The sequence below is a fragment of the Mya arenaria genome, chromosome 2 (assembly GCF_026914265.1).
Source record: "Mya arenaria isolate MELC-2E11 chromosome 2, ASM2691426v1".
NCBI classification, from domain to species: domain Eukaryota; kingdom Metazoa; phylum Mollusca; class Bivalvia; order Myida; family Myidae; genus Mya; species Mya arenaria.
The window spans coordinates 45,785,793-45,812,223 of NC_069123.1; the positions used below are offsets into that span (position 1 = coordinate 45,785,793).

The 26,431-nt window shown below is 38.8% G+C and overlaps 2 protein-coding genes across 2 annotated transcripts; one reads left to right on the forward strand and one right to left on the reverse strand.

Moving 5' to 3' along the window:
- Positions 1-8,942: 8,942 nt before the first annotated feature.
- LOC128218154 (THUMP domain-containing protein 1 homolog) lies at positions 8,943-14,032 on the reverse strand. The gene is made up of 3 exons (XM_052925724.1): positions 13,949-14,032; positions 13,591-13,786; positions 8,943-10,087 (listed from the first exon to the last, which is right to left on the reverse strand). The coding sequence occupies exons 2-3, from the start codon at positions 13,768-13,770 to the stop codon at positions 9,101-9,103; spliced, it is 1,167 nt and encodes a 388-aa protein (XP_052781684.1). The 5' UTR covers positions 13,771-13,786; positions 13,949-14,032; the 3' UTR covers positions 8,943-9,100.
- Positions 14,033-18,042: 4,010 nt separating this feature from the next.
- LOC128225260 (ovoinhibitor-like) lies at positions 18,043-22,674 on the forward strand. Its single transcript, XM_052935367.1, has 6 exons — positions 18,043-18,115; positions 18,481-18,633; positions 19,293-19,580; positions 19,912-20,030; positions 22,015-22,192; positions 22,544-22,674. Exons 1-6 carry the CDS (start codon positions 18,097-18,099, stop codon positions 22,606-22,608), a joined length of 822 nt encoding a protein of 273 aa, XP_052791327.1. The 5' UTR covers positions 18,043-18,096; the 3' UTR covers positions 22,609-22,674.
- Positions 22,675-26,431: the final 3,757 nt, after the last annotated feature.

Sequence of the window (26,431 nt, forward strand, 5' to 3'; positions counted from 1 at the left end):
TTTGTCGAGAGACCAAACACAGTTTTCTTTGCGTTAAGTCACACAGGAATGTTTTTGGGCGAGTACTTAATGAGGGTATCACATTTTAACATTATTTCTTAATTTGGCACTTAAAATTTTCATTCCGAGAATTCATCATATGGGAAGGAGAATTCATCATATGGGAAGGAGAATTCATCATATGGGAAGGAGTTTGCGTGCTTTTGCTTGTTCCTGTTTTAATACTGCAAGAGAAAATTGAATTTTTATTTTACTTCACTCCCCCCCCCCCCCCCCCCCCCCCCCCTCACCCCCACCACCAGAATCTGTAGAACAAAACAATTAATTGGTGTGGTGTTAAGTTATTCAGTGAAGCAAGCAAAGTATATATAACAGGTTTACGGGATTTTGAACTATTTTATGTTGTTGCCTACTGTAAGGTACCATTCTCAATGTGATTTAAGAATGTAATAGAATGTGATATCTAACTACTAACCTACTTTTTCTTGTAGATGTTTGATTTGGTGTCTGTAGTTTAAATTAAGTGTACCACTTATGTAGCTATCCATGTACATTCAATGTCTTTCAAATCAACATTTTATATTGTTTATTATTGACTATATGAAAACCTTTGTTGCCAGTAGCATGCATGTTCAGAGTGTAACAATACTTAGAAATTCTAACACTACATTTTAGAATTCAAAAGCAAGTATAAAATATTTTTCACCATTATTTTTCAATATTTTTTTTTATTAATAACATCAGAATTTAAAAAACAACAACATATTCATGTCATTTAATGATGGAACTGATTTTGTGATAGACTGATTGGTTAATATGTGTGATTGTGAACAATATTGTATAAATCTATGCATTCGATAGAATGTTGCAAGCAATGATGAATAGTATTTATAGATTTGTAGATAGCTCTCATTGTAAATATGTTCTCATCATTGTATATAGAGGAGGGGCAGTCATTGTCTTATTAACCCCTGTTGCCAGTCCAGGGCCCCTCAATCTGCACTTTGTGGAACGATGTTTGCATCATTAAAACAATTTCTTTCATCCTCCCAGGATTCAAAATCCCCACCCCACATTTCATTTAAATAAAACCTTGTATGTTCAAGAGTGTGAAATGGTTTGTTACCAGGTATAAAACAACTTGTAGAATTGTTGTTGATTAAGTTGCAAACATTTGGCCTGTTTAAGCAGGCTGCAGCCCCATTTCCCAGTGTAGAGTGAGGGCCCTGGTGTCACGGTAGGCACTGAGATTTCAAATTGAAAGTATTTATTTCAGGTATGTGCTATTTTGTGACTGTGGATATTATTCTCATAACAATGTAAGGCTCTCAAGCCTAATGGTACAAGATCTATTTAGCAATAAACTTTCAAATAGCTGGACTTTTTTTGCTGTTTTTGGAATTTCAGACTTTACCTAAAAGAATGATTAATTGAATGAATAACTAAATTTAACTTTCATTCTTAAACAAGCATTTTCTTACTGTTTAAAATTAAACATGATATTGTTAGTTCTCTGTGAACAAACACACAACAAACTGGTCAGATTTTAGAATTGGTGGCATTATTATGTCATTATTAACATTTGAATCCTTATTTTACTTTTGTACGTAAATTATGGCAAATTTTTCATTGTTTTTATTTGTTTCGATGTCTTTTTAGCTCATGTTTAAGCATACAGTGTATGTTATGTGAGAGATTTGTCTTTTATTGATATTGATTATTGTACAGAACATATTATTAGAGACTGCTAACAGTTACTATTAATAACAATAAATGTGAAATAACTTAAACAGATGTTGTTATTTTACACTTGACAGTGTCTTCATTCTCTCATTCTTGTACCCCATTGGCCTTGCAGGCTTTACATGCAGCAACTTCGACATCACCCACTTTTATTAACCAGGAAAACCGGGTTATTAGAATGAGGTTGTCGTTGGGCGGACAGGCGGGCGGGCGTCAAACATTGGTTTCTGTTCAATAACTTTAGTTAGCATTGATAGATATTGATGAAACTTGGTGTGTAGGTAGCTTATGGGAAGAGCTAGCTTGGGATTGCTTTTGAGGGGGGTGGGGCTTAGGTCAAGGTCACTGTTACTAAAAATAGAAAAATGGTTTCTGCCCAATAACTTTAGTTAGCATTGATAGATATTGACGAAACTTGGTGTGTAAGTTGCTTATATGAAGAGCTAGCTTGGGATTGCTTTTGAGTGGGGAGGGGCTAAGGTCAAGGTCACTTTTACTTAAAATAGAAAAATGGTCAAGGTCACTGTTACTTAAAATAGAAAAATGGTTTCTGCCCAATAACTTTAGTTAGCATTGACAGATATTGATGAAACTTGGTGTGTAGGTAGCTTATGTGAAGAGCTAGCTTGGGATTGCTTTTGAGAGGGGTGGGGCTAAGGTCAAGGTCGCCTGTTACTAAAAATAGAAAAATGGTTTCTGCCCAATAACTTTAGTTAGGATTGATAGATATTGACGAAAGTTGGTGTGTAGGTAGCTTATGTGAAGAGCTAGCTTGGGATTGCTTTTGAGTGGGGAGGGGCTACGGTCAAAGTCACTGTTACTTAAAATAGAAAAATGGTTTCTGCCCAATAACTTTAGTTAGCATTGACCGATATTGATGAAACTTGGTGTGTAAGATGCTTATGTGAAGAGCTAGCTTGGGATTGCTTTTGAGTGGGGAGGGGCTAAGGTCAAGGTCACTATTACTTAAAATAGAAAAATGGTCAAGGTCACTGTTACTTAAAATAGAAAAATGGTTTCTGCCCAATAACTTTAGTTAGCATTGACCAATATTGATGAAACTTGGTGTGTAGGTAGCTTATGTACAGAGCTAGCTTGGGATTGCTTTTGAGGGGGTGGGGCTAAGGTCAAGGTCGCCTGTTACTAAAAATAGAAAAATGGTTTCTGCCCAATAACATAAGTTTGCATTGATAGATATTGATGAAACTTAGTGTGTAGGTAGCTTATGTGAAGAGCTAGCTTGGAATTGCTTTTGAGTGGGGAGGGGCTATGGTCAAGGTCACTATTACTAAAAATAGAAAAATGGTTTCCGCCAACAGTAATTTTCAGTTATGTCTCTTTTTGATTAAAGTAAAGATAAAGTCATACAACAAATTAATTGGCTATAATTTCTGATTGCCCATAACATCTAGTTGTTTATATAACAATATATACCAGGACACCACTAGTTTATTTATAACATACACTTTTTCTTAGAAGAGACATTCTCACCAACTGTCTTGAAGATAAGGTAGCTGATATGGCCTGTATTTCAATGTTAAGTTTTAGAGTTTCTTGAAAAGGTTTAACTTGTAGCATTGACATATTCGGAACCTTGTGTAGACAATGAATTATTAATTACCCAATCGTGATCAAACTTGGTGTTTATAGTCCAGATCCATTGCTACATGTAGGTAAATAAAATTGCTCCAGTAACGCACGAGTTTTGCCCTTGGAAATAAAAATAAAAGGTTCCATCTCATGCACACATAAACTGAAGTAATGAATATATTATCCAAACAAGGATGAAACTGGGTGTGTGTTTGTAACCAGTGGTCACAGTGAACACATCCAAGTTCAATTGTTTTTTGGATTGCAATCCAATTCAAGGAAATTCTAGTTCACAGTTTTGATTTTGACCTACATAATGACATAAAATTGGATTTGGCCAAAATTTGTATTGACCAGGTTTAATAAAGACTGGGTTAAATTCAGTCCACAGGATTGCTCACAAACAAGTTGTTGATGGCAGATGAGAGAAAACAAGCAAATTTGTTGAATTGATATCACCCGCCTGATTGGGCTAAGTCAAGGAATGGAAATCAATTGTTGATGAAATATATATATATGAGTTTGAGTTTGATGCAACTGTTTGAAATAAAAAAAATATTGTATATAATGTAACATTTAGAATTGACCATGTTACCCAGTTCCAAACTAACCTAAGATTTCACCAAGGCAAACATCCTGATCAAGTTTCATGAAGATTGGTCCAGATATATTGCAAAAAATATAGCCTCTAGAGTGTCCACAAGTTTTTTTTAAGATTTGACTCAGTGACCTCATTTTTGACCCCACATGACCAACTAGTTTCAAACTATTCCAAGATTTCATTGAGGCATTTTGATTAAGTTTCATGGGAATTAGAGCAGATGTATTGCCTCTAGAGCGTTCCCAAGATTTCTGTAAGTTATGACCTAGTGACCTAGTTTTTTACCCATATGACCCACTTTTAAAACACAGTCGAAATTTAACCCAAGAGAACATTCTGACCATGTTTGAACTTAATCAGACCAATCACTACCATTAAATAGTTTTGGACAAGATTTTTGAAAGATTTGACCTAGTGACCTAATTTCTTATCACATGTGACCCAGTTTAAAATATGTCGAAGAGTTCATCAAGGAAAACATTCTGATCAAGTTTAATGAATATAAGACCTCTAATGTGTTTCAAAGATTTTTCTAAGATTTGACCTAGTGACCTAATTTTTGACCCCATGTGACCCACTTTTTTTAAAAGGTCCATATTTCTTCAAGGGGTACATCATGACTAATTTTGAACATAACTTGACCATTAATTACCATGATATGGTTCTGGACAAGATTTTTCTAAGATTTGACATAGTGACCTAATTTTCGATCGTTTGTGACCCAGTTTTATTTAGACCAAGAGTTCAACAAGGAAAACATTCTGATAAAGTTTTATGAATATTTGACCATGTATAATGCCTCTAGTATGTTCAAAAGATTTTTCTAAGATTTGACCTAGTGACCTAGCTTTTGACCCCACGTGACCCACTTTTAAAATAGGTCGAGATATCATCAAGGGGAACATTCTGACCAAGTTTGAACATTTTCTGATCAATGCCTACCAAGATATGGTACCTGACGGACGGAAGGACGGAATGACGGACGGACACCGCCAAAACAATATCCTCCTCCCGAAATCTTCGATTCGGCGGGGAATAATAACAACTCGTAACAACTCGCCATGAACGTCAACAAATGTCCACAAGACAACTAGTTTAATTATTTATGCTGCTTTGCTAATGGACTTTTCAAGTTTAACAAAATGTTTTCAAAGTCATAATGTTAATCCCATCAGCATTTACTGAAATATAAATGTGCTGAAATGCATAACTAACAATGTGGAGGAAATGGCCATTTAGCATAAGTTGCATTAAAATAATGAAATGAAGAGTTCAGTAACTTTATTGTTGGATCCCTTGAAATACTGATAATGATTCATCCCAATCCTGGCAGTGGGTTACCAGTTTGCTTGCAAAACATTCACCATGCCAACACAACTAAACTCCCATCCTGGCAGTGGAAACCCAGAATGCCTGCAAAACATTCACTATGCCAACACAACTGAACTCCCATCCTGGCAGTGGAAATCCCGAATGGCCTGCAAAACATTAACCGTGCCAACACAACTAAACTCCCATCCTGGCAGTGGAAACCCCGAATGGCCTGCAAAACATCAACCATGCACACAACTGAATTCCCATCCTGGCAGTGGAAATCTAGTATGCCTGCAAAACATTCACTATGCCAACACAACTAAACTCCCATCCTGGCAGTGGAAACCCCGAATGGCCTGCAAAACATAAACCATGCCAACACAACTGAATTCCCATCCTGGCAGTGGAAATCTAGTATGCCTGCAAAACATTCACTATGCCAACACAACTAAACTCCCATCCTGGCAGTGGAAACCCTGAATGGCCTGCAAAACATAAACCATACCAACACAACTGAATTCCCATCCTGGCAGTGGAAATCTAGTATGCCTGCAAAACATTCACTATGCCAACACAACTAAACTCCCATCCTGGCAGTGGAAACCCCGAGTGGCCTGCAAAACATAAACCATGCCAACACAACTTAACTCCCATCCTGACAGTGGAAACCTAGTATGCCTGCAAAACATCAACCACGCCAACACAATTGAATTCCCATCCTGGCAGTGGAAACCTAGTATGCCTGCAAAACATCAACCATGCCAACACAATTGAACTCCCATCCTGGCAGTGGAAACCCCGAATGGCCTGCAAAACATCAACCATGCCAACACAACTAAACTCCCATCCTGGCAGTGGAAACCTAGTATGCCTGCAAAACATTAACCATGCCAACACAACTAAACTCCCATCCTGGCTGTGAAAACCCCGAATGGCCTGCAAAACATCAACCATGCCAACACAACTGAATTCCATCCTGGCAGTGGAAACCTAGTATGCCTGCAAAACATTAACCGTGCCAACACAACTAAACTCCCATCCTGGCAGTGAAAACCCCGAATGGCCTGCAAAACATCAACCATGCCAACACAACTGAATTCCATCCTGGCAGTGGAAACCTAGTTATGCCTGCAAAACATTAACCGTGCCAACACAACTAAACTCCCATCCTGGCAGTGGAAACCCCGAATGGCCTGCAAAACATCAACCATGCCAACACAACTGAATTCCCATCCTGGCAGTGGAAACCTAGTATGCCTGCAAAACATTAACCATGCCAACACAACTAAACTCCCATCCTGGCAGTGGAAACCCCGAATGGCCTGCAAAACATCAACCATGCACACAACTGAATTCCCATCCTGGCAGTGGAAACCTAGTATGCCTGCAAAACATTAACCGTACCAACACAACTAAACTCCCATCCTGGCAGTGGAAACCCTGAATGGCCTGCAAAACATCAACCATGCCAACACAACTGAATTCCCATCCTGGCAGTGGAAATCTAGTATGCCTGCAAAACATTAACCGTGCCAACACAACTAAACTCCCATCCTGGCAGTGGAAACCCCGAATGGCCTGCAAAACATCAACCATGCACACAACTGAATTCCCATCCTGGCAGTGGAAACCTAGTATGCCTGCAAAACATTAACCGTACCAACACAACTAAACTCCCATCCTGGCAGTGGAAACCCCGAATGGCCTGCAAAACATCAACCATGCCAACACAACTGAATTCCCATCCTGGCAGTGGAAATCTAGTATGCCTGCAAAACATTAACCGTGCCAACACAACTAAACTCCCATCATGGCAGTGGAAACCCCGAATGGCCTGCAAAACATCAACCATGCCAACACAACTGAATTCCCATCCTGGCAGTGGAAATCTAGTATGCCTGCAAAACATTAACCGTGCCAACACAACTAAACTCCCATCCTGGCAGTGGAAACCCCGAATGGCCTGCAAAACATCAAACATGCCAACACAACTGAATTCCCATCCTGGCAGTGGAAATCTAGTATGCCTGCAAAACATTAACCGTGCCAACACAACTAAACTCCCATCCTGGCAGTGGAAACCCCGAATGGCCTGCAAAACATCAACCGTGCCAACACAACTAAACTCCCATCCTGGCAGTGGAAACCCCGAATGGCCTGCAAAACATCAACCATGCCAACACAACTGAATTCCCATCCTGGCAGTGGAAATCTAGTATGCCTGCAAAACATTAACCGTGCCAACACAACTAAACTCCCATCCTGGCAGTGGAAACCCCGAATGGCCTGCAAAACATTAACCGTGCCAACACAACAAAACTCCCATCCTGGCAGTGGATACCCCGAATGGCCTGCAAAACATTAACCGTGCCAACACAACTAAACTCCCATCCTGGCAGTGGAAACCCCGAATGGCCTGCAAAACATCAACCATGCCAACACAACTGAATTCCCATCCTGGCAGTGGAAATCTAGTATGCCTGCAAAACATTAACCGTGCCAACACAACAAAACTCCCATCCTGGCAGTGGAAACCCCGAATGGCCTGCAAAACATTAACCGTGCCAACACAACTAAACTCCCATCCTGGTAGTGGAAACCCCGAATTGCCTGCAAAACATCAACCATGCCAACACAACTGAATTCCCATCCTGGCAGTGGAAATCTAGTATGCCTGCAAAACATCAACCATGCCAACACAACTGAATTCCCATCCTGGCAGTGGAAACCCCGAATGGCCTGCAAAACATCAACCATGCCAACACAACTAAACTCCCATCCTGGCAGTGGAAATCTAGTATGCCTGCAACACATCAACCATGCCAACACAACTTAACTCCCATCCTGGCAGTGGAAACCTAGTATGCCTACAAAACATCAACCGTGCCAACACAACTTAACTCCCATCTTGGCAGTGGAAACCTAGTATGCCTGCAAAACATTAACCGTGCCAACACAACTTAACTCCCATCCTGGCAGTGGAAACCTAGTATGCTTGCAAAACATTAAACGTGCCAACACAACTTAACTCCCATCCTGGCAGTGGAAACCTAGTATGCCTGCAAAACATTAACCGTGCCAACCCAACTGAACTCCCATCCTGGCAGTGGAAATCTAGTATGCCTGCAAAACATTAACCGTGCCAACACAACTGAACTCCCATCCTGGCAGTGGAAATCTAGTATGCCTGCAAAACATTAACCGTGCCAACACAACTGAATTCCCATCCTGGCAGTGGAAATCTAGTATGCCTGCAAAACATTAACCGTGTCGAAACAACTAAACTCCCATCCTGGCAGTGGAAATCTAGTATGCCTGCAAAACATTAACCGTGCCAACACAACTAAACTCCCATCCTGGCAGTGGAAATCTAGTATGCCTGCAAAACATTAACCGTGCCAACACAACTGAACTCCCATCCTGGCAGTGGAAATCTAGTATGCCTGCAAAACATTAACCGTGCCAACACAACTAAACTCCCATCCTGGCAGTGGAAATCTAGTATGCCTGCAAAACATTAACCGTGCCAACACAACTAAACTCCCATCCTGGCAGTGGAAATCTAGTATGCCTGCAAAACATTAACCGTGCCAACACAACTAAACTCCCATCCTGGCAGTGGAAATCTAGTATGCCTGCAAAACATTAACCGTGCCAACACAACTAAGATCCTATCAACCAAACTAAAACTTAATCGTATTAAACAGAATTTATTCACTTTCAACAAATTATACATATTAATGATATAATTAACCATGTTTATTGGGAAACATGCAAGACCTTTTTAGTTTAATCTCTATTAAGATTCTATGAAATGTAATTGCACTGGTTGATATTTTAGGCATGTTTTTTTCAATGAACACTTGGGCTTTGCTCCTTTGATTCACTCTGATCTGTTTCCAATATAAGGTTGGTTGTTGCTTTATCTTCAGTCACTAAATCTGATTGGCTGCCAACTTTTTCATCATTTGGAGATACAGGTAGCTCTTTATCTGCATTAAGATCACCATGAGGAATAGCATTATTTTGTGGAGATTTGGCAACTGAGTCATTGTTTATACAGTTACTATCTTCATTTTCAACACGCTCAGATTCAGTTTTCTCTGTAGTATTGCTCTCAGTGTCACTTTTCTCATTTCCAACACCTTTAGCATTCTCTGCTTTGTTCCCCTCCTCTACCATGGCACTATCAGTACTTGCTTCAGTCTCACCCTCTTTCTTAGCGTCAGAAGGCTCGAACCTCTTTTGCGCCACCTTTATGACTTCGTGAAAATTATATTTCCGAAACTGTTCATAGTCCTCCACCACACTGATCAGAGCAACATTTCTGATCACTTCAAATATAACCACAACTTCAGGGGCATCAACACATTTCTGATGAAGTGGATTTAGCTCTTTGACTGTTCTGTCTATTAAAGATAAAACTGTAGTTCTTTTAACGGAATCATTGTTTCTTACTTTGACCATTCCAGTATAGCGTATACCTACACCAAATGGTGTTTCAAACCTCTCTTTCAGCACTGTTGTGAGTGTTTTTTCAATGGTCTTCATGTTGGCCTTACAGGTTAGGGATATAGGTGTCATCCTCAGGGAGTAGCGAGCTTTCTGTATACCAGTATCCAGCATCTCCTGGAATATCTGATGTGCCAGCTGGCAGGGATTCTCCAGGGTGGTGCGGATGAAGATGATATTTTTACAGTGTGTGTTAGTGTTCTGGAAGCGCCGAGTTTGTTTTGTCATCTTTATTATGTTTTCACGCTCCTTAGCAAGAGCCTTTTCCATGTCATCATCATCGTCATCATCAGTGTCATCTCCAGCTGCTTCCTTAATGGCTGTCACCTGAAGATGTAATAATCATAAAAACATTCATACATAAATAAATAAGTTAATTTAACCAGTACACCAATATATTCACTGTTTTTTTTATCAATTTGGTCCCATTCCCAAAACACATTTTCCTGTTAGTGGAAGTGAAATTCATAAATAAATATTTTCTATAAACCCCAACAACAATTATGTGTAAAAGAGTGTTGGTGTATTCTTAAAGGGACTCGCTCATGATTTTTACCAAATAATATTTTTTCACATATTAAAACATTAAACACAATGAGGTTTCTGAGATAATGACTTTCTTTATACAAAACAGCCAAATAAGGAACATCAAGTAGTTTATGCTTCACCCTAGATAATAGTTCAACTTTTTATATAGGACATGCGAAAGCTATCAATGTTTATTCCATTATCTGTGAAGACCAAAGATACACATTTGTACAAAATAGGTTACTAATATTGCAACATTATCATAAGCCTTCTGCTTAAATATACATGTTTAAAACAAGTGTTTTAAATTAATGCTGATGTTTAATTCTAAAAGAAACTGTTCTGTCATTGCTTTACGAGTAAAACATACATTTAACACTCATCTAGGCATCAACCAATTATTTTACTCCTCCAGAATTTGCTGTAATTAATCTCAGACAATGTATATGTAGCAACGTCAGATTTATGTGCGTGAGCAATGATTGACATTTGATAACACTTATCATATAATTAGACTAGGTAAGTTTGGTCTTCCCTATGTAGTTAAAACCACACATATAAATTGACTTTAAAAGAAACCAGTAGACTAAAAACTAAAACAATGAACGACACTATGTGATAAAATCAGGTTTTCAATAATTAAAGAAATTTAGCCTTCTTTGTGAGGCTGTTTTTCTATTTCTAGTAACTGTGACCTTGACCCTAGGGGCTCAAAAGAAATCATCCTTTATACACTCTTCCTATTCCAGTATGGTCACAATATGCCAACCCTTACTTAAGTTATTTAGTACCATCAATTTTAAGTAACAGTGACCTTGACCACTTATGAGGCCCCAAACCCAACCCCATGAAAGGTCTCCATTAACTCTTCCTATAATTAATATAACCAGTTTGGTCACAAAATGTCAACCCTAATGCACCAATCAATTGTAACCATGGTCCCCCTAGGTCCAGGGGTCGTACCGAAATGGACCGTGTTTTAACCTTCCAGGTGGCCCCACAGTACTTAGTAAATGCGGTGGTTTTGTTTTAGCGCCAAAAATTGCGGCAAATAGGCCTTACCTAAGATGTCCCCAGCTTTCAGGGGTATTTGGCAGGGATTTTTCCCACAATTTGTCGATGCAGGCCTGCGATTTTACCTAGTATTTGGCTGGACCAAAAGTCAAAGTCCCTGCTATTCCCTGGAAGAGGGGCTGTGGTAATAATTGACTGGTGCATAATTAAGTTCTTCAGAACTAACCATTTTTCTTATTTTAGAAACACTAACCTTGACCCTTAGGACCCCAAACTACAATTCCATTAAAAGTATATTAACTTATTTTAATTCAAATATACTGCACTGTACAGGGCTCATCCTACCAGGCGACTCAGGCGATTAAGTCGCCCTGCCCGCGACAACTTCGCTTTTTCTAAGATCAAAGCGAAGTCAAATTTGCCAACTTTTTCAAAGATCAAAAAGTCGATATCGCTAAGAACTAACGTTTGTCAAAACAGAGCGACTCCGCCTCCCGCCTGTCAGCTCGATTGACAAACAGCCAAACGTGTTAAACCTAGTAAATATGCTCCATTGACTTCGGCCAATGAGAACGCTTGTTTTATTCAATCCAGGCACGTGTTTGCACCATTGACTTTGTGTACATGTACATGCGCTACGTCATCGATGTAATAAAATTGTAAGGGATTAATAGTTACACTTGCGGATGTTTGTAAATGTCAATTAGTGCCAATAAGGATTTATACTTTATGACAATAGCGGTTTAAATGATGTGCACTGATGACAAATGAACTTAATTGGGTGTGATTACCGCAAAGTTTGCAAGAAGGGCAAGTGCGAATCACAGTTCCAGGTTTGTTGTTTTTTATTTCAGAAATGCTTCCATTATTTATTTTTTTTCGAACGGTTCACATTAATATTCTATATATGAGATATTTTGCATTCTGTTTAATAGTTGATAGTGATGACTTGATCGACAGTTCAAATAAGAAATCATTCAAAAAGTCAAATTATCAAAATAATTTCAGTTGGTACAAACAAGATGCAGATAAAAAATGGCACTGCAAAGTTTGTTAAGGTGCGAAGTTGGACAACGCCTACGCCCGTGGACATGACCAACCAGCAAAAACAACCAATCATCAGAGACATGGCTTGTGTAAGTATTTATTAAAGCAATAGAAGCATTGCTTAGTCCGCATATAAATCAATTCAAAGTGGTATTAATTTTAAGGTGTCTGGCTTAATATATTTTAAAACATGTTGTAATATATGATAAAAATTATTTTAAATGACAGCTGAAAATGATGAGATACTGTGAATTATTTTGTGTATTTTCAGCAAATCAGCACAAGGCTGCCTTGGAGAAGACAGTTCTGCGTTCCCAGGAACCCATGAAGAAAATCGTACTGGCCAAACTGTCCAAGGATGACGAGCTTGGGGTCAAGCTCCTTAAGACTGCCTACCAACTGGCCAAGCGGGAGCTCCCCACGGAGGAATTTCAGTACCACCTCCAGCTTGCCGGGGCCATAGGTGCTGATCTCGGCCATCTCATGAAAGGGCCCTCACCCTCTTACACATCAAACAAGAGTGTATAGTGCTTCTTGTTTTGAGAACTATGATGTGATGATATATTGACTACTTTTTTTTCTTTTTTTTTACAATTGATGTCATGTTGTTTGATTTCAGCTAGTTTTGTTTGTATTTATAAGCTTATTTTATTTATTTATCATGTATATAAATTCGGATATATATTTATGTGTGCATGATAGGTTTGCATGTAATAAAATGTTTGAAACTTGACTCTTTTTTTAAGGTATATACAACAAATTTATTCCAACTAAAAACAACCAGTATGACTATTTTAAAACAATTTAAACACCTATTTAAATGCATAGAAAAATTGTCCAGGACACACCAGAACCCACCAAATGACATTTAAAATCTCAAAATTTTCTGACCTACAACAGGGGGAAACCCCCTCCCGCACCCTCCCCCGTTCTCACTTCTCCCTAAAATTTCTGTCTAGGATGAGCCCTGTGCACAGTTCAAAAGTATTACAACTATTAATTATTTGCATATGTCAAACTTGCTATCTATAAAAATTAAAATATTAACCTCAAGTAGCATTCTTAATAAAAAATATATAGAAAATTACACATTACACAAACCCAGACTGTTTTTCAAAAAGAAGGCTAGCTAAAATTCAGAAAATACAATAAAAATACTTGATTATTATGAAAAGATTACAATACAGAGATGGACAATTAGACAATTTAAGTTTATTCATAAAGATCTGTTCAGAACTCACTTCTGGTCCATACACCTTATCAGCATATTCGTTAAGGAGGTTGTACATTTCCCTCACAGTCTCTCGCTCATGGGTGTTGCATGTGACAAGGAATCCTCGCATGTCAGCATCCAGATCATTTTGACTGCAATGCTTCTTGTTGCCACACTTCCTATAAAACTTCTTTCTTTTCTCACTCATGGTTGACAGAAGCTCCCTACAGAACAAAATCTGAACTGATGAATCCGAATATTACATCCGGAAATAATGGTCACTTTAAGAAATGGTATATATCGACATTTTCACGTAGACATACATAATTGTACCATTACCAAACACTTTATAATTCAATAAAGATATACCTAATTCTATGACTTACCCTTTGTGGGATCAAAGCAGCAATAAAAAGAGTTTTAAAATAATATCGCACACTCGTGTGAGTGTTTGATATTTTATGCCTTCGTCAACTTCACAAATGAGAGCCGGTTAAAGATTAGTAATTTTTAAGTGTTTTACCTTCATGGACTCTTGGTTAGTTTAATCTGGGACAAAAACAACTTTATTCGTTCTCCAAGGTTTAAACTTTTTACGGGAATTAAGTGTGGAAAATCATAAGGGATATTAAAACTAAGATACTGAATGTTGAAATTCTTCAACAAAAGGTTGATATATGCTCAAATATTGTCTTTGAACTCCATAATTTTGAAAAGCGTTACATTTTTTTCGTTAATTGTCATTATTTAATATTAAGTAGTGTATAACGTGATGCTGGCTAATGCAATGGGCGAGTGCATAAAGTATCAATTTTCATTTTTTTTCTACACTGCACCGGAGGTGATTCGCTCCCCACTAAAACTGGCCAGGTTGTTTTTATACTTTAATTGAATGTTTTCCGCAATTTCGTTGTCAAAGAGTTAAAAGATTAAATAAAATGAGGACAATTGTTTGCTTCAGTGTAAGATCGTAATATATTTCACCTGTTGAGCACCAAAAGCTATATTTTACGAGTGGCCGTCTTAATCATGAGTTAATAATTTATTCTTGGTGTTTGAGGTGAAATATTATAAGTACTATCATGTGATTCCGGTACGGATCGAAAAATCCGACCCAAGGGCACGCGCGTAAGCCGGTAACGAGGCTTGCCGAGCGTGCTCGAGGGTCGGATTTTTCGATCCGTACCGGAAACACATGATTGATTTTTTTCTTGCATATCTAAAATTATAAATTTGTGGAAAAATTTACGTAGAAAACGAACTTTTGTACATTCAACAAAAGCGCGTGCGACGTTGTGTACTGACGTCATAAAGCGCAGTAATTTTAAATCACTATCAACGTCAAATAGTTCCTTAAAATATAGCGCTTTTACGATTATTTATTTTCAATTGTAATTAAAAGTATTGGTTTCTTATATTTTTGATTGCGCTTTATTGAAATTAAATAATTTACTTTTCACAAACGATACAATAAAAGAAATAAAAAGTGGCGCGTTGTTGCGCGTGACTCATCTTACATGGGGGGTGTAAGATTATAAGTATCTATCATGTGTTTCCGGTACGGATAGAAAAATCCGACCCGAGGGCACGTGCGTAGGCCGGTAACGAAGCTTGCCGAGTTACCGGCCACGCAGCGTGCCCGAGGGTCGGATTTTCCGATCCGGACCGGAAAAACATGATTGATAATTTTTCTTGGATATCTAAAATTATCAATTTGTGAAAAAAATGACGTTGAAAACGAACTTTTGTACAATTACACCAAAAAGCGCGTGCGACGTTGTTTACTGACGTCATAGAGCGCAGTAACTAAAAGTAGCGTTTTTTACGATTATTTATTTTCAATTTTAATTAAAAGTCTTGCAAACATATATATTTGATTGCTCTTTATTGAAATGGCATAATTTATTTTTCATAAACAATACAATAAATGAAATAAAAAGTGGCGCGTTGTTGCGTGTGAATCATCTTACATGGGGTATGTAAGATGGGGTTTTCCAGCACTGGTCACATGACCGGAAACACACGTCCGGTATGCAAGAAATTATATTACACTGTATGTAACGGTAAATTTGAGGATAATTATTTGTTCAGTGTAAGATCGTTATATATTTTACTGAGTGAGCACCAAAATTTATATTTCACTAGTTGCGTGGCCACGAATAAAATAATCAGTTTTGGTGCTAACGAGGTGAAACATGTTACGAAAGAATATAACTAAAAAAATACTGAACAATTTATATGAAATCTCGCATTAAGAAAATTTAGTCCGGCCCTGTTTCTAAAATATTTATAATGCAATCATTTTCGAATGAAAAATTGCAAATGTTGAAAAATCGCAGATTCAATGTGTCAAAACTAGTTGTCGTATTACCTCCCGTTTATTAAGTTGATTATACTTTAGCTTTAAATTGAAATATTTTATGAAAATAACAGTGTAAGTTTTTTTTAGTTTAAAAAATAAATATTTAAACCAATCACTTCTTAGTAAAGAAAATAAAAAATAATATTATATAAAGCAACATAGATGTTTGGCACCAAGTGGCGGATCCGTGTTCTAGCGATAACATAGTGTCTATCAAGGAGTCGCAGGTTCGGTTCCTCTCCTCACCGCTAAAACTAATCGTCTTACGGGAGATACATTGGGATTCCGTGGGACAGTGCTATGCACTTGTGCACGTTAAAGCACTAGGTAAGCTCAAACCAGGGTTAAAGCTGCACTCTCACACATTGAACGTTTTGACAACTTTTTTTTGTCTTGGAACGAGCCAAGTTTTGCGAAAATCCATGGAAACCAGTTTTATTAGACTGCTGACAAAAAAGCAGATCACAGAGTTTTATATTTAAGTTCAAAAATTGATGTTTTATGCATTTTTCTTAAACCGTTGGTAAACGCTTTAAGCCATAAAACATTAATTTTCGAACGGAAATATGAAAAACTACGATCTGATTTTTTGTCAGCAATCTTATATCATTGGTTTGCAGATATTTATGCAAAAAAAATGCTCTTTCCAAGATAAACAATTAAAAAGTTGTAAAAATGGTTAATTTGTGAGAGTGCAGCTTTAACAATCTTATCGGAGCACACGCTGGCGAATGGGACTTGCTCAAGTGTGAGTATGAGTTACACACCCACTTGACATTAAAAGGACTGTGTCACAGATTGGCACAAAAAAGTTTTTTTCTGTAACGAATCTCAGGACAATTATCTAATAGAATGTGTTACGCTTTGATATCATAATTGTATAAAAAGTACCAAAATGTAAAAAAAAAATGTGTCGGAGACCGGGTTCGAACCCGCGTCGCTAAAATAGAAGTTCAGCGTTTTACCCACTTAGCTACAAAGGCTTATATTAATAGGGTGACATAATTAAGCTATACACCTACCTCGGTAACATCACGTGATAACACCGACTAGCCAATCACGCATAAGGAATAAATTCTACCTGGAAGACATACCCAGTAATCTTTTTTTTAATGGAAAAATACGAAATAATTGCTAAACTTAAATACATTGTAAACTATGTGGTACTTCAGTTAGTAAGTTTCAATGCATTGTACACATCGATGCCAAGTTTATGTCAGTTTTCGACAAAAAATTTTTTCGCTATTTTATCATACGTGAGACAGCCCCTTTAAGAAAGTCACGTGATATGCAAATGTCGTAATGACGTTGTGCTTAATAACTGTAAATTATTCTTTCGGTTTTGTTGCATTTTACAAATGCGATAAATCATGCATTTTTTATCCTTTTTTTCATTTTATACATACGAAAAAAATGATATCACGAATCATATTGGAAATTTAAATTTTCTTTTTAATTTCACTGATACATCTCAATAAAATACCATTAAGTGTTTCCTGATGCGTTACCGGTAAAACTTTTTTGGTGCCCAATCATGATGACGAGTATCTTGAAATGATGAATGGTACTTCAGTTCCGTATGCTTTAAACAAATAATGCCTATTGACCATTTTGAATGAAAAACAACCCACACACTAATTTCCTAAAGAACAACAAACGGTACATTTTCAGCCTATTTTCGGCCTACATATCGTAATCACCTAATAAAATATACCATGCCCTTGACATTTTTGTATGATGTTACCATATAAAATTATAGTGCTATCTTTCAGATGATTCTGTACTGCGGCAACCCCGTTATAAGTGATCTCTTGTCCTTGCATTGCTCCACTTTCACTATCTAGTATCATACCGTATAATTTGTACACTATATATTTTCAAGTACGATCAGTACTTTATTATAACAGGATTAAACGCACCCTGCACTTTTCTCAGAAGTTTATTGTGTAATGGTTGAAAGAAAGGCACAGACAGAAAAACCAATTTTACTATTTGCGTTGCATACCAGAAGGAGAAATGCCATTTAACCTTAACAACAAACGAGACCATCAACGCAGTTGGACCCTCGCGACTAGACGAGCTATTTAAGAGTGTCTCGTGACTTACATACACGATTCTGTCAGATAAGGAAATTTTCACTATCCTTCGTCCAGACCGTATTATTGGAACAATATGTTTTTCAAAGTTGTTGGTGAGTTTTTGTTTGATCCTTTTATGAAAAAAATACAACAACACGTGTTTTCGATATAAGTCAGCAAGTAGCATTAACAAAATACACTGATGGTTTTCACAAAAAGTGCTGATTAACTTGGCAGATGCTACTGCATGCCTCTCGCAGAACATTACCGCGTGCGAAATTTCAAAAAATATGCGGTTACCTATTTCATTTATCTGAAAATACAGTTCTAAGTTTTCAACTTACTGCTTTCACAGAATGTATCATTATACGTGTACATATTCTTTTAACATACTGCATTCTTTGGTCTATAGTTTAGACTTTAGTCAATTATTTCATATATGCATTAAAAAAATAAGCATACAAAAACGTGTTTTCAGTGTTGGCTGTATGTGTGTACGTGTCGTCTGCTGGGAGTGTCAGACGACAGTTGACGGTCGGAGGGCAGTCGAGCGCCACGTGTGACATCCTGTGCGATGACGAGGCCCACGACACGGAAATGGCCCTCTGTGGTAGCAACGGCGTCCTTTACCGTCAGTACACATACAATATTGTGTCTCATATATTATATAACCTTTATTTAAAAGTTTGTAAAGCTAGTCAAATATTATATGCCAATGCGAGTCTATACCAGAGGCGAAGCTAGCCCTCTATTGTTGTGGATTCAAATTTGTGCTAGAGGGGTTCGGTGTATGCCCCCTCGGAAAATTTGGAAAACAATCGTGCCATCTGGTGCATTCTGGGCGCTCAGAGGTGCTTTTTTTAGTACCGGAAAATGGAGTGTTTGAAGATTATGTAGTCAAGTACGCATTTTGCGACATTGGCTGATTTTTTTCTTTGTCAGAATCATGTGGATTTAGCCGCGTGCTCGCGTATAGGCAGCTACGTGCCTGTATACGTCTTGAAAGCGTGTGCGCGAGCATAGTACTTACACGTTCCCTATTACATTTTGCACCTCACTATTACTGGTATTTACCATGATGTCCCCGTTGCCTCGATGCACTCTGTATAAGCCTTTACACACCTCCCCACCCCAGCCCCTTTTCTCTTTCCCATCTCATACCCTACCATCTTTCAGCTCACGCTCACAAAGCCATTCTTCGTTTTCCTACCATTAGCTCAGTCAATTTCATTTTATATGATCTTTCATCTTTCATTTCAAATGCAATAGTTTTATATTGATTCTGCACAGCTACCCGATGCGAGTTCAATAACGCGCAATGCAAAGCTCATCAGGCCGGGGACGCCATCCACGTCGTGAGCTACGGTGCCTGCGTGGACGACAGCACGCCCTGCGCTGACGTCATTAATACCAGGTGCATATCAAACAATGTGTACGGGGGATACCCGATCAACCATGTAGGGGGTGGGGTCCAGATTGACTCTGGGATGATTGTTGACCCGGGCTTTGGACACCCGTATATCAACACGAACATGGACTCTGCGGAGATGGTGTGCGGCTCAGACAAGCAGACATACAGTAAGTGACTAGCAGGCTTAATTTAGAGGTTACATCCGGGCGTCCACCAGTTAGGTGTATTTTCTAAATTTTGGCAACATTACTTTAGTTAGAGTTTCGGCTAGTTAGTTATGGATGGGGCTGCAGCCTGTCCTTCGTTATAAGCTCCTTTCTGTCCCCATGAAGACCAGCATGGACACCCTTATGCCTTCATATAACTAAATGCTTAAAAATGTCAAACATTTATCTTGTTTGGGTTGAAAGTTGTAACAAGATTATATGATTATATATACTTTCAAACTTTACATATATACTACTAACATATTTAAATCTTTAACGGCTCTTCTTTCAGACAATATGTGCCTGTTCCGGACGGCGCAGTGCCAGCTGACGGTCAAGTCCCCATCGGCCACACCTCTAACGTTGGACCATATGGGCAAGTGTGCCGTGGACCTTACCAACGCTACCACAGTAAGCTTCATTTGACGTCATATGTGAACATTATCAAGTATCTATATAGCTATCATGTGTTTTAGGATCGGAAACAACATCATTGATATGTTTTCCTGCATAACTAAAATATCAATTTTCATAAACCATACAATAAAATAAATTAGAAGTGGCGCGTTATTGGGCGTGATTCATCTTTCATGGAACCGCGGTGTAAGACGAGTTTCCAGTACAGGTCACATGGTCGTACCCTGTCCGAGGGTCGGATTTTTCGATCCCGGGACCGAAATCATGATTGGTATTTTTTCTTGCATATCTAAAATTATCAATTTGTGGAAAAATTGACGTAAAAACGCACTTTTGTTTATTTCACCAATAAGTGCGTGCGGCGTTGTTTACTGACGTCATAAAGCGCAGTAATTTAAAATCATTACTGACGTCAAAAAGTTCCTCTAAAATCGCGTTTTAACGATTATTCATTTTAAATTTGAATCATTATTTTATGTATTTGATTGCACTTGTTGCATTTCTGTTGAATTCAGTCGTGCTGGAAATTTGCATCTGGCACCCCACCCATTCCAGATGAGTTTCTTTCATTATACACCTATATAACCATAATGATGAAATTTCAATAGATTAGTTCCACGAACATTAAATTTACAAAAATATACCTCCAGAACAAAACAAAATAGCCTTTAAAAGTCGAGAAGACTGAAGAAACGTTTTGACATGCAATGAATAAAAATTACTGCACTTCATGACAACATCGCACGCGCTTTTTGGTGAAATGTACAAAAATGCGCTTACATAAAAATGTAATTTTAGGTATGCTAGAAGAAATATCGATCATTAGTGTCCGGTTCGGATAGAAAAATCCGACCCTCGGGCACGCCTCGATCGTTACCTGGCAAGCCGAGTTACCGGCTACGCAGCATATGTGTACATGCATAAAGAAACATTTGGGGATTAATTTTCCCATATGTGACCTTTAAAACCATACATATAGAAAAAATCTGAATCCCCAACTACTGACTGGTTTGCAGTTGAACATTCGAGAATAATCGACTGGAAATGGTCGAATATCCGACTGGCGAATATACGAATAAAAGTGAATTAAAACAGCGTTTGTCGCAAAGATACATATGTGTACATGCATAAAGAAACATTTGGCGATTAATTTTCCCATATGTGACCTTTAAAACCATACATATAGAAAAAATCTGAATCCCCAACTACTGACTGGTTTGCAGTTGAACATTTGCGAATAATCGACTGGAAATGGTCGAATATCCGACTGGCGAATATACGAATAAAAGTAAATTAAAACAGTGTTTGTCGCAAAGATACATATGTGTAGATGCATAAAGAAACATTTGGCGATTAATTTCCCCATATGTGACCTTTAAAACCATATATATATAGACATAATCTGAATCCCCAACTACTGACTGGTTAGTAGTTGAACATTCGCGAATAATCGACTGGAAATGGTCGAATATCCGACTGGCGAATATTCGAATAAAAGTAAATAAAAACAGTGTTTGTCGCAAAGATACATATGTGTACATGCATAAAGAAACATTTGGGGATTAATTTTCCCATATGTGACCTTTAAAACCATACATAAAGACATAAACTGAATCCCCAACTACTGACTGGTTTGCAGTTGAACATTCGCGAATAATCGACTGGAAATGGTCGAATATCCGACTGGCGAATATACCAATAAAAGTGAATTAAACAGTGTTTATCGAATACCCAACTGACAACTAGCAGGTAGTTGAATATTCGAATCCCCAACTGGCAACTGGTAAGAAGTTGATTATTCGAATCCCCAACTACCAACTACCAACTACCTTCCAACTTTACCGTCATCAAATATTATTAATCCGGAACGGACATACATGATTAACGAGGGGGGCAAGATGGGATCGATTGCACTGGATCCCGTTTACAATGTGTTAGAATAAACATGATTTTAACTTTTGTATACTACTTCACGCAGATCGATTGTAGCCAGTACATGCCGTCAAGCAGCACTGGACTGGCTGTGGAGAGCGGTGCCCACGTGACGACTCACATCACTTGCCCACGCATGTACAACCCCGTGTGCTCCGTCGAAAGCCGCACGTTCTCGAGCGAGTGCTCGCTCTGCTCATACAAGATTACCCGAGGGGAAGTCAGTGAGTAGCTTTAATATGGTGTACTTGACATATCATTATCTGAAAATAACATCTGAATTAAAGATCTGAGTGAATAATTCTCTTATCGATGATTCCCGACCCGACCCGTGAAATAGACTTGAGCGGGGGGTTTTTTAATGAAAATATTTGTAATGCCTGGACAATCTCCGACCACAGGGATATTGACAAAATTCTCTGTTCCGTTAGTCGGGAAAGTCTGTCTTAATTTTCCGTCCGCCTGCGATACGAAACATTGCTATGTGCATAATTAAACTATTCGATTCTATCACTTGTAGCGGGTTTGGACCTTCTTTACGTATTTTGATGAATTCTTTTTTTTTCTTATTTCAGCCACTGCTGACCCAACCGTTTCCGCGTTTATGGGTATTTGTCACCACTCATACATCCTGGGTTAGAACAGAACACGTTGTAAACACGGGTGTATTATATGAGTGTTTAATAAAACCATACTTTACACTGTTGTTATACTTGTTGTTCTTTTTAAAATGCTACTTAATCGTTTTAATGTCTCTCTGGCCTATCATTTCCCCAAAATATCATACAAGCGCCAAGGTCACTAACAACCAGTTCGGTTCAAGTAGTCCTCGTCACTCGTAATCGGCCATGACGTTTTGCAGGTTGATCCACTTCCACGTCGCCCAACAGCCACGGCCGCAGCACGAGCCCAGTAGCCCGCTCCACGCCTTCTTCATCGCCGTCCGCGTCAGCAGCGCATTCCGGATTGGCTGCGCGGGCCGTTTATGTCGTTTGATTGGATAAATGCTGACGTAGGAAGGAACCCACTCATCGCCGTTAGCGTGCATCTTGTCGTATTTCCTGAGTTTGTACTTTCGGCGCCGCCGGCGCTGTCGCTTTGCTTCGTTGATCTGGTCCAGGAGTTCGTCAATTTCCGCGTATTTTTGCTGGATTTCTTGCTCGATAACTCGCCGCTCGGTAAAATTGTCGTCTGCTTCGCCATGGTCATCAGTAACTTTGATGAACTCGCGTGTCGACGACGACGACGAAGACGGCTGTGCTGCATAAAATGATGTCTGCGGTTGGCTCAGAGAGAAACTCTGTTCTCCGTCAGTCCTGCTGCTGGGGATTTCCGGGATCGGCCCTACAGCGCTCGTGGTTTCTGTCAATCGGAAATCGTTGGTAAGCCAAGAAAAATCTGGCATTGACATTTCCTCGGCAGCATCTATTTGTTCTGCTGCACTGCTTATCTGTGTTTTAGAGGATTGTCCTGATGTTTTCTGTTTCTGCCATGTATTCGTATCATTTGCTTTCGTCTTACGTTTATTTTCAGTGGTTAGCGATTCCGAAGAGCGGAACTGTTTCGGCTTCGGTGGGCGAAACCTGTAGATTTGCTTGTGCTTCTTGTATACTTTGTTCTTCATAATCAATGAATCGTTGATGTTTTGCCGTTCCCTCTGCGATGAGCAACCCTGGCAACACTGAGGTTCGACCTTTGAACTGGAACTCAGACACGCTGGCTGATAATCGTTCATTTTACGTCTGCAAATATGTTTACATCAATGATAGACAGCGTAACATATTAAAATATGGTGACATGAAAACGACAAGATATAATTCAATAGTAAAACAGATAATGTGGTTGCAGACACTTTAAATTTACATATCTTTTTTAATTGTAGACACAATTTCTACATACCATTCTTTCGGTTGAATACGACGAAACCGTTTCAAGTATTGATTTGTTACAGCGGAAATGACGTCACTTTGTGAGTTCACGTCTTTGTGCGTTACGCATACGTTGACGCGTTTGTAATGAACTCGGTGCTATTGAATCAAATGTTTGTCTGCCGCCACGGAGTCGGCCGATCTCGTCAAGTTCCCGTCCGCAGATAGAACGATGAGTACTCGTGCGTAGCGGCATGTGTTCGGGCGCTCCGAGGACGATTATAATTCCGGGTTGTGGGATTACGTCTTTATAGGTTACACACCACCATTGTCATTTCCTCTATAATTCAATGTTAAATTATAATTTTTAGACAACATTTAAAGGCATTTCGAGCGGATGCAGACTATGATAACCATATATATTCTTAAAGTACAAGCTATCAATTACCTTTTAAGCCAATAAAAAGGGGGGTCAAGTTATTCCTAAGAAAAATCTCTCCACTTGAAAAACAAACTCTAAAAAATGCACAGTCCGTCATAACAGTTATTCCAAAATGACCTTTCAACTATAGGGCTGCAGTTTATGCTTTACTCTCTACTCTAAATGATAAATCAAGCAAGGATAGATACTTAAGGTATAAAAGTTTCAGGAATAATGATATTTTGGATTTACAGTGTATTGAACATGTGAAAACATATCTATCAATCATAAGAACATTTTATATTGAGAATTTTCCACACAACGGAAGTACATATGACGCAATGGTGACGTCATTCCTTATAAGTGAAGTACTCGAGGGTCGGCATTTCGGTAAGAAGCTTGCTTTCACGAGATGCATGGACGCTACTGACTTGCAAATTATATTACAATATCAGATTGCTATGCTCAGAGCATGTTTTATTTGTGTTTTAATACATTATGTGGTTAGTTATATTTTCAATACAGTATGCCTAACAAATGCAAATGATATTTAAAACGCCGGATGTACCCGGTAGTCGGTACTCAGTATCAGAATGCTTTCCTCAGAGCATGCAGTATTTGCTTTAAATACATCACGTGGCTAATAATTATATTATATTTCCAATACATTATGCCTAACAAATGCAAATGATATTTAAAACGCAGTATTGTCACAACGCCGGATGTACCCGGTACTCTAAATATAGGTTACATACTATTAAATAAATTCCCTTTAAATTCTGCTATAGACTTTGACCAATTTGAAAGCAAAATAACATTGATAATAAACAAATAAAGGTATATCAAGTCTAGACTCTCTCACTCTTTTAACAATTCCCCCTTTTTCTTTACCTCTCCATTAGCAGTCCATCCCCTTCTATTGTTTCCTTCTCCCACTCTTTCTACCATCCCCCTTCTTGTTTACCTATCCATTAACAGCCCATCTCCTTCTATTGTTTCCTTCTCCCACTCTTTTTACCATTCCCATTCAGGGCTTTTTCACATTCTTTGCAAGGGGCCGAATTTCGGCTACTTCACAATTGCGGAAAATGTAATTTTATCCCAATTTCCAGATATTTTTTTCACAATTTCCCAAAATGAAAAGGCTAGGCCTTTTCCCAATGTTTGGTGAAAAAGCCCTGCCATTCTTCTTTACCTCTCCATTAGCAGCCCATCTTCTTCTATCGTTTCCTTCTCCCACTCTTTCTACCATCCCCATTCTTCTTTACCTCTCCATTAGCAGCCCATCTCCTTCTATCGTTTCCTTCTCCCACTCTTTCTACCATCCCCCTTCTTCTTGTCCTCTCCATTAGCACCCCATATCCATCTATCGTTTCCTTCTCCCGCTCTTTCTACCACCCCCCCTTTCTTCTTTACCTCTCCATTAGCAGCCCATCTCCTTCTATCGTTTCCTTCTCCCACTCTTTCTACCGTCCCCCCTTCTTCTTTACCTCTCCATTAGCAGCCCACCTCCTTCTATCGTTTCCTTCTCCCACTCTTTCTACCATTCCCCTTCTTCTTTACCTCTACATTAGCAGCCCATCATCTTCTATTGTTTCCTTCTCCCACTCTTTCTACCATTCCCCTTCTTCTTTACCTCTCCATTAGCAGCCCATCTCCTTCTATCGCTTCCTTCTCCCACTCTTTCTACCATCCCCATTCTTCTTTACCTCTCCATTAGCAGCCCAGCTCCTTCTATCGTTTCCTTCTTCCACTCTTTCTACCATCCTCATTCTTCTTTACCTCTCCATTATCAGCCCATCTCCTTCTATCGTTTTATTCTCCCACTCTTTTTACCATTCCCCTTCTTCTTTACCTCTCCATTAGCAGCCCATCTCCTTCTATCGTTTCCTTCTCCCACTCTGTCTACCATCCCCCTTCTTCTTTACCTCTCCATTAGCAGCCCATCTTCTTCTATCGTTTCCTTCTCCCACTCTTTCTACCATCCCCATTCTTCTTTACCTCTCCATTAGCAGCCCATCTCCTTCTATCGTTTCCTTCTCCCGCTCTTTCTACCATCCCCCTTCTTCTTTACCTCTCCATTAGCAGCCCATCTCCTTCTATCGTTTCCTCCTCCTACTCTTTCTACCATCCCCCTTCTTCTTTACCTCTCCATTAGCAGCCCATCTCCTTCT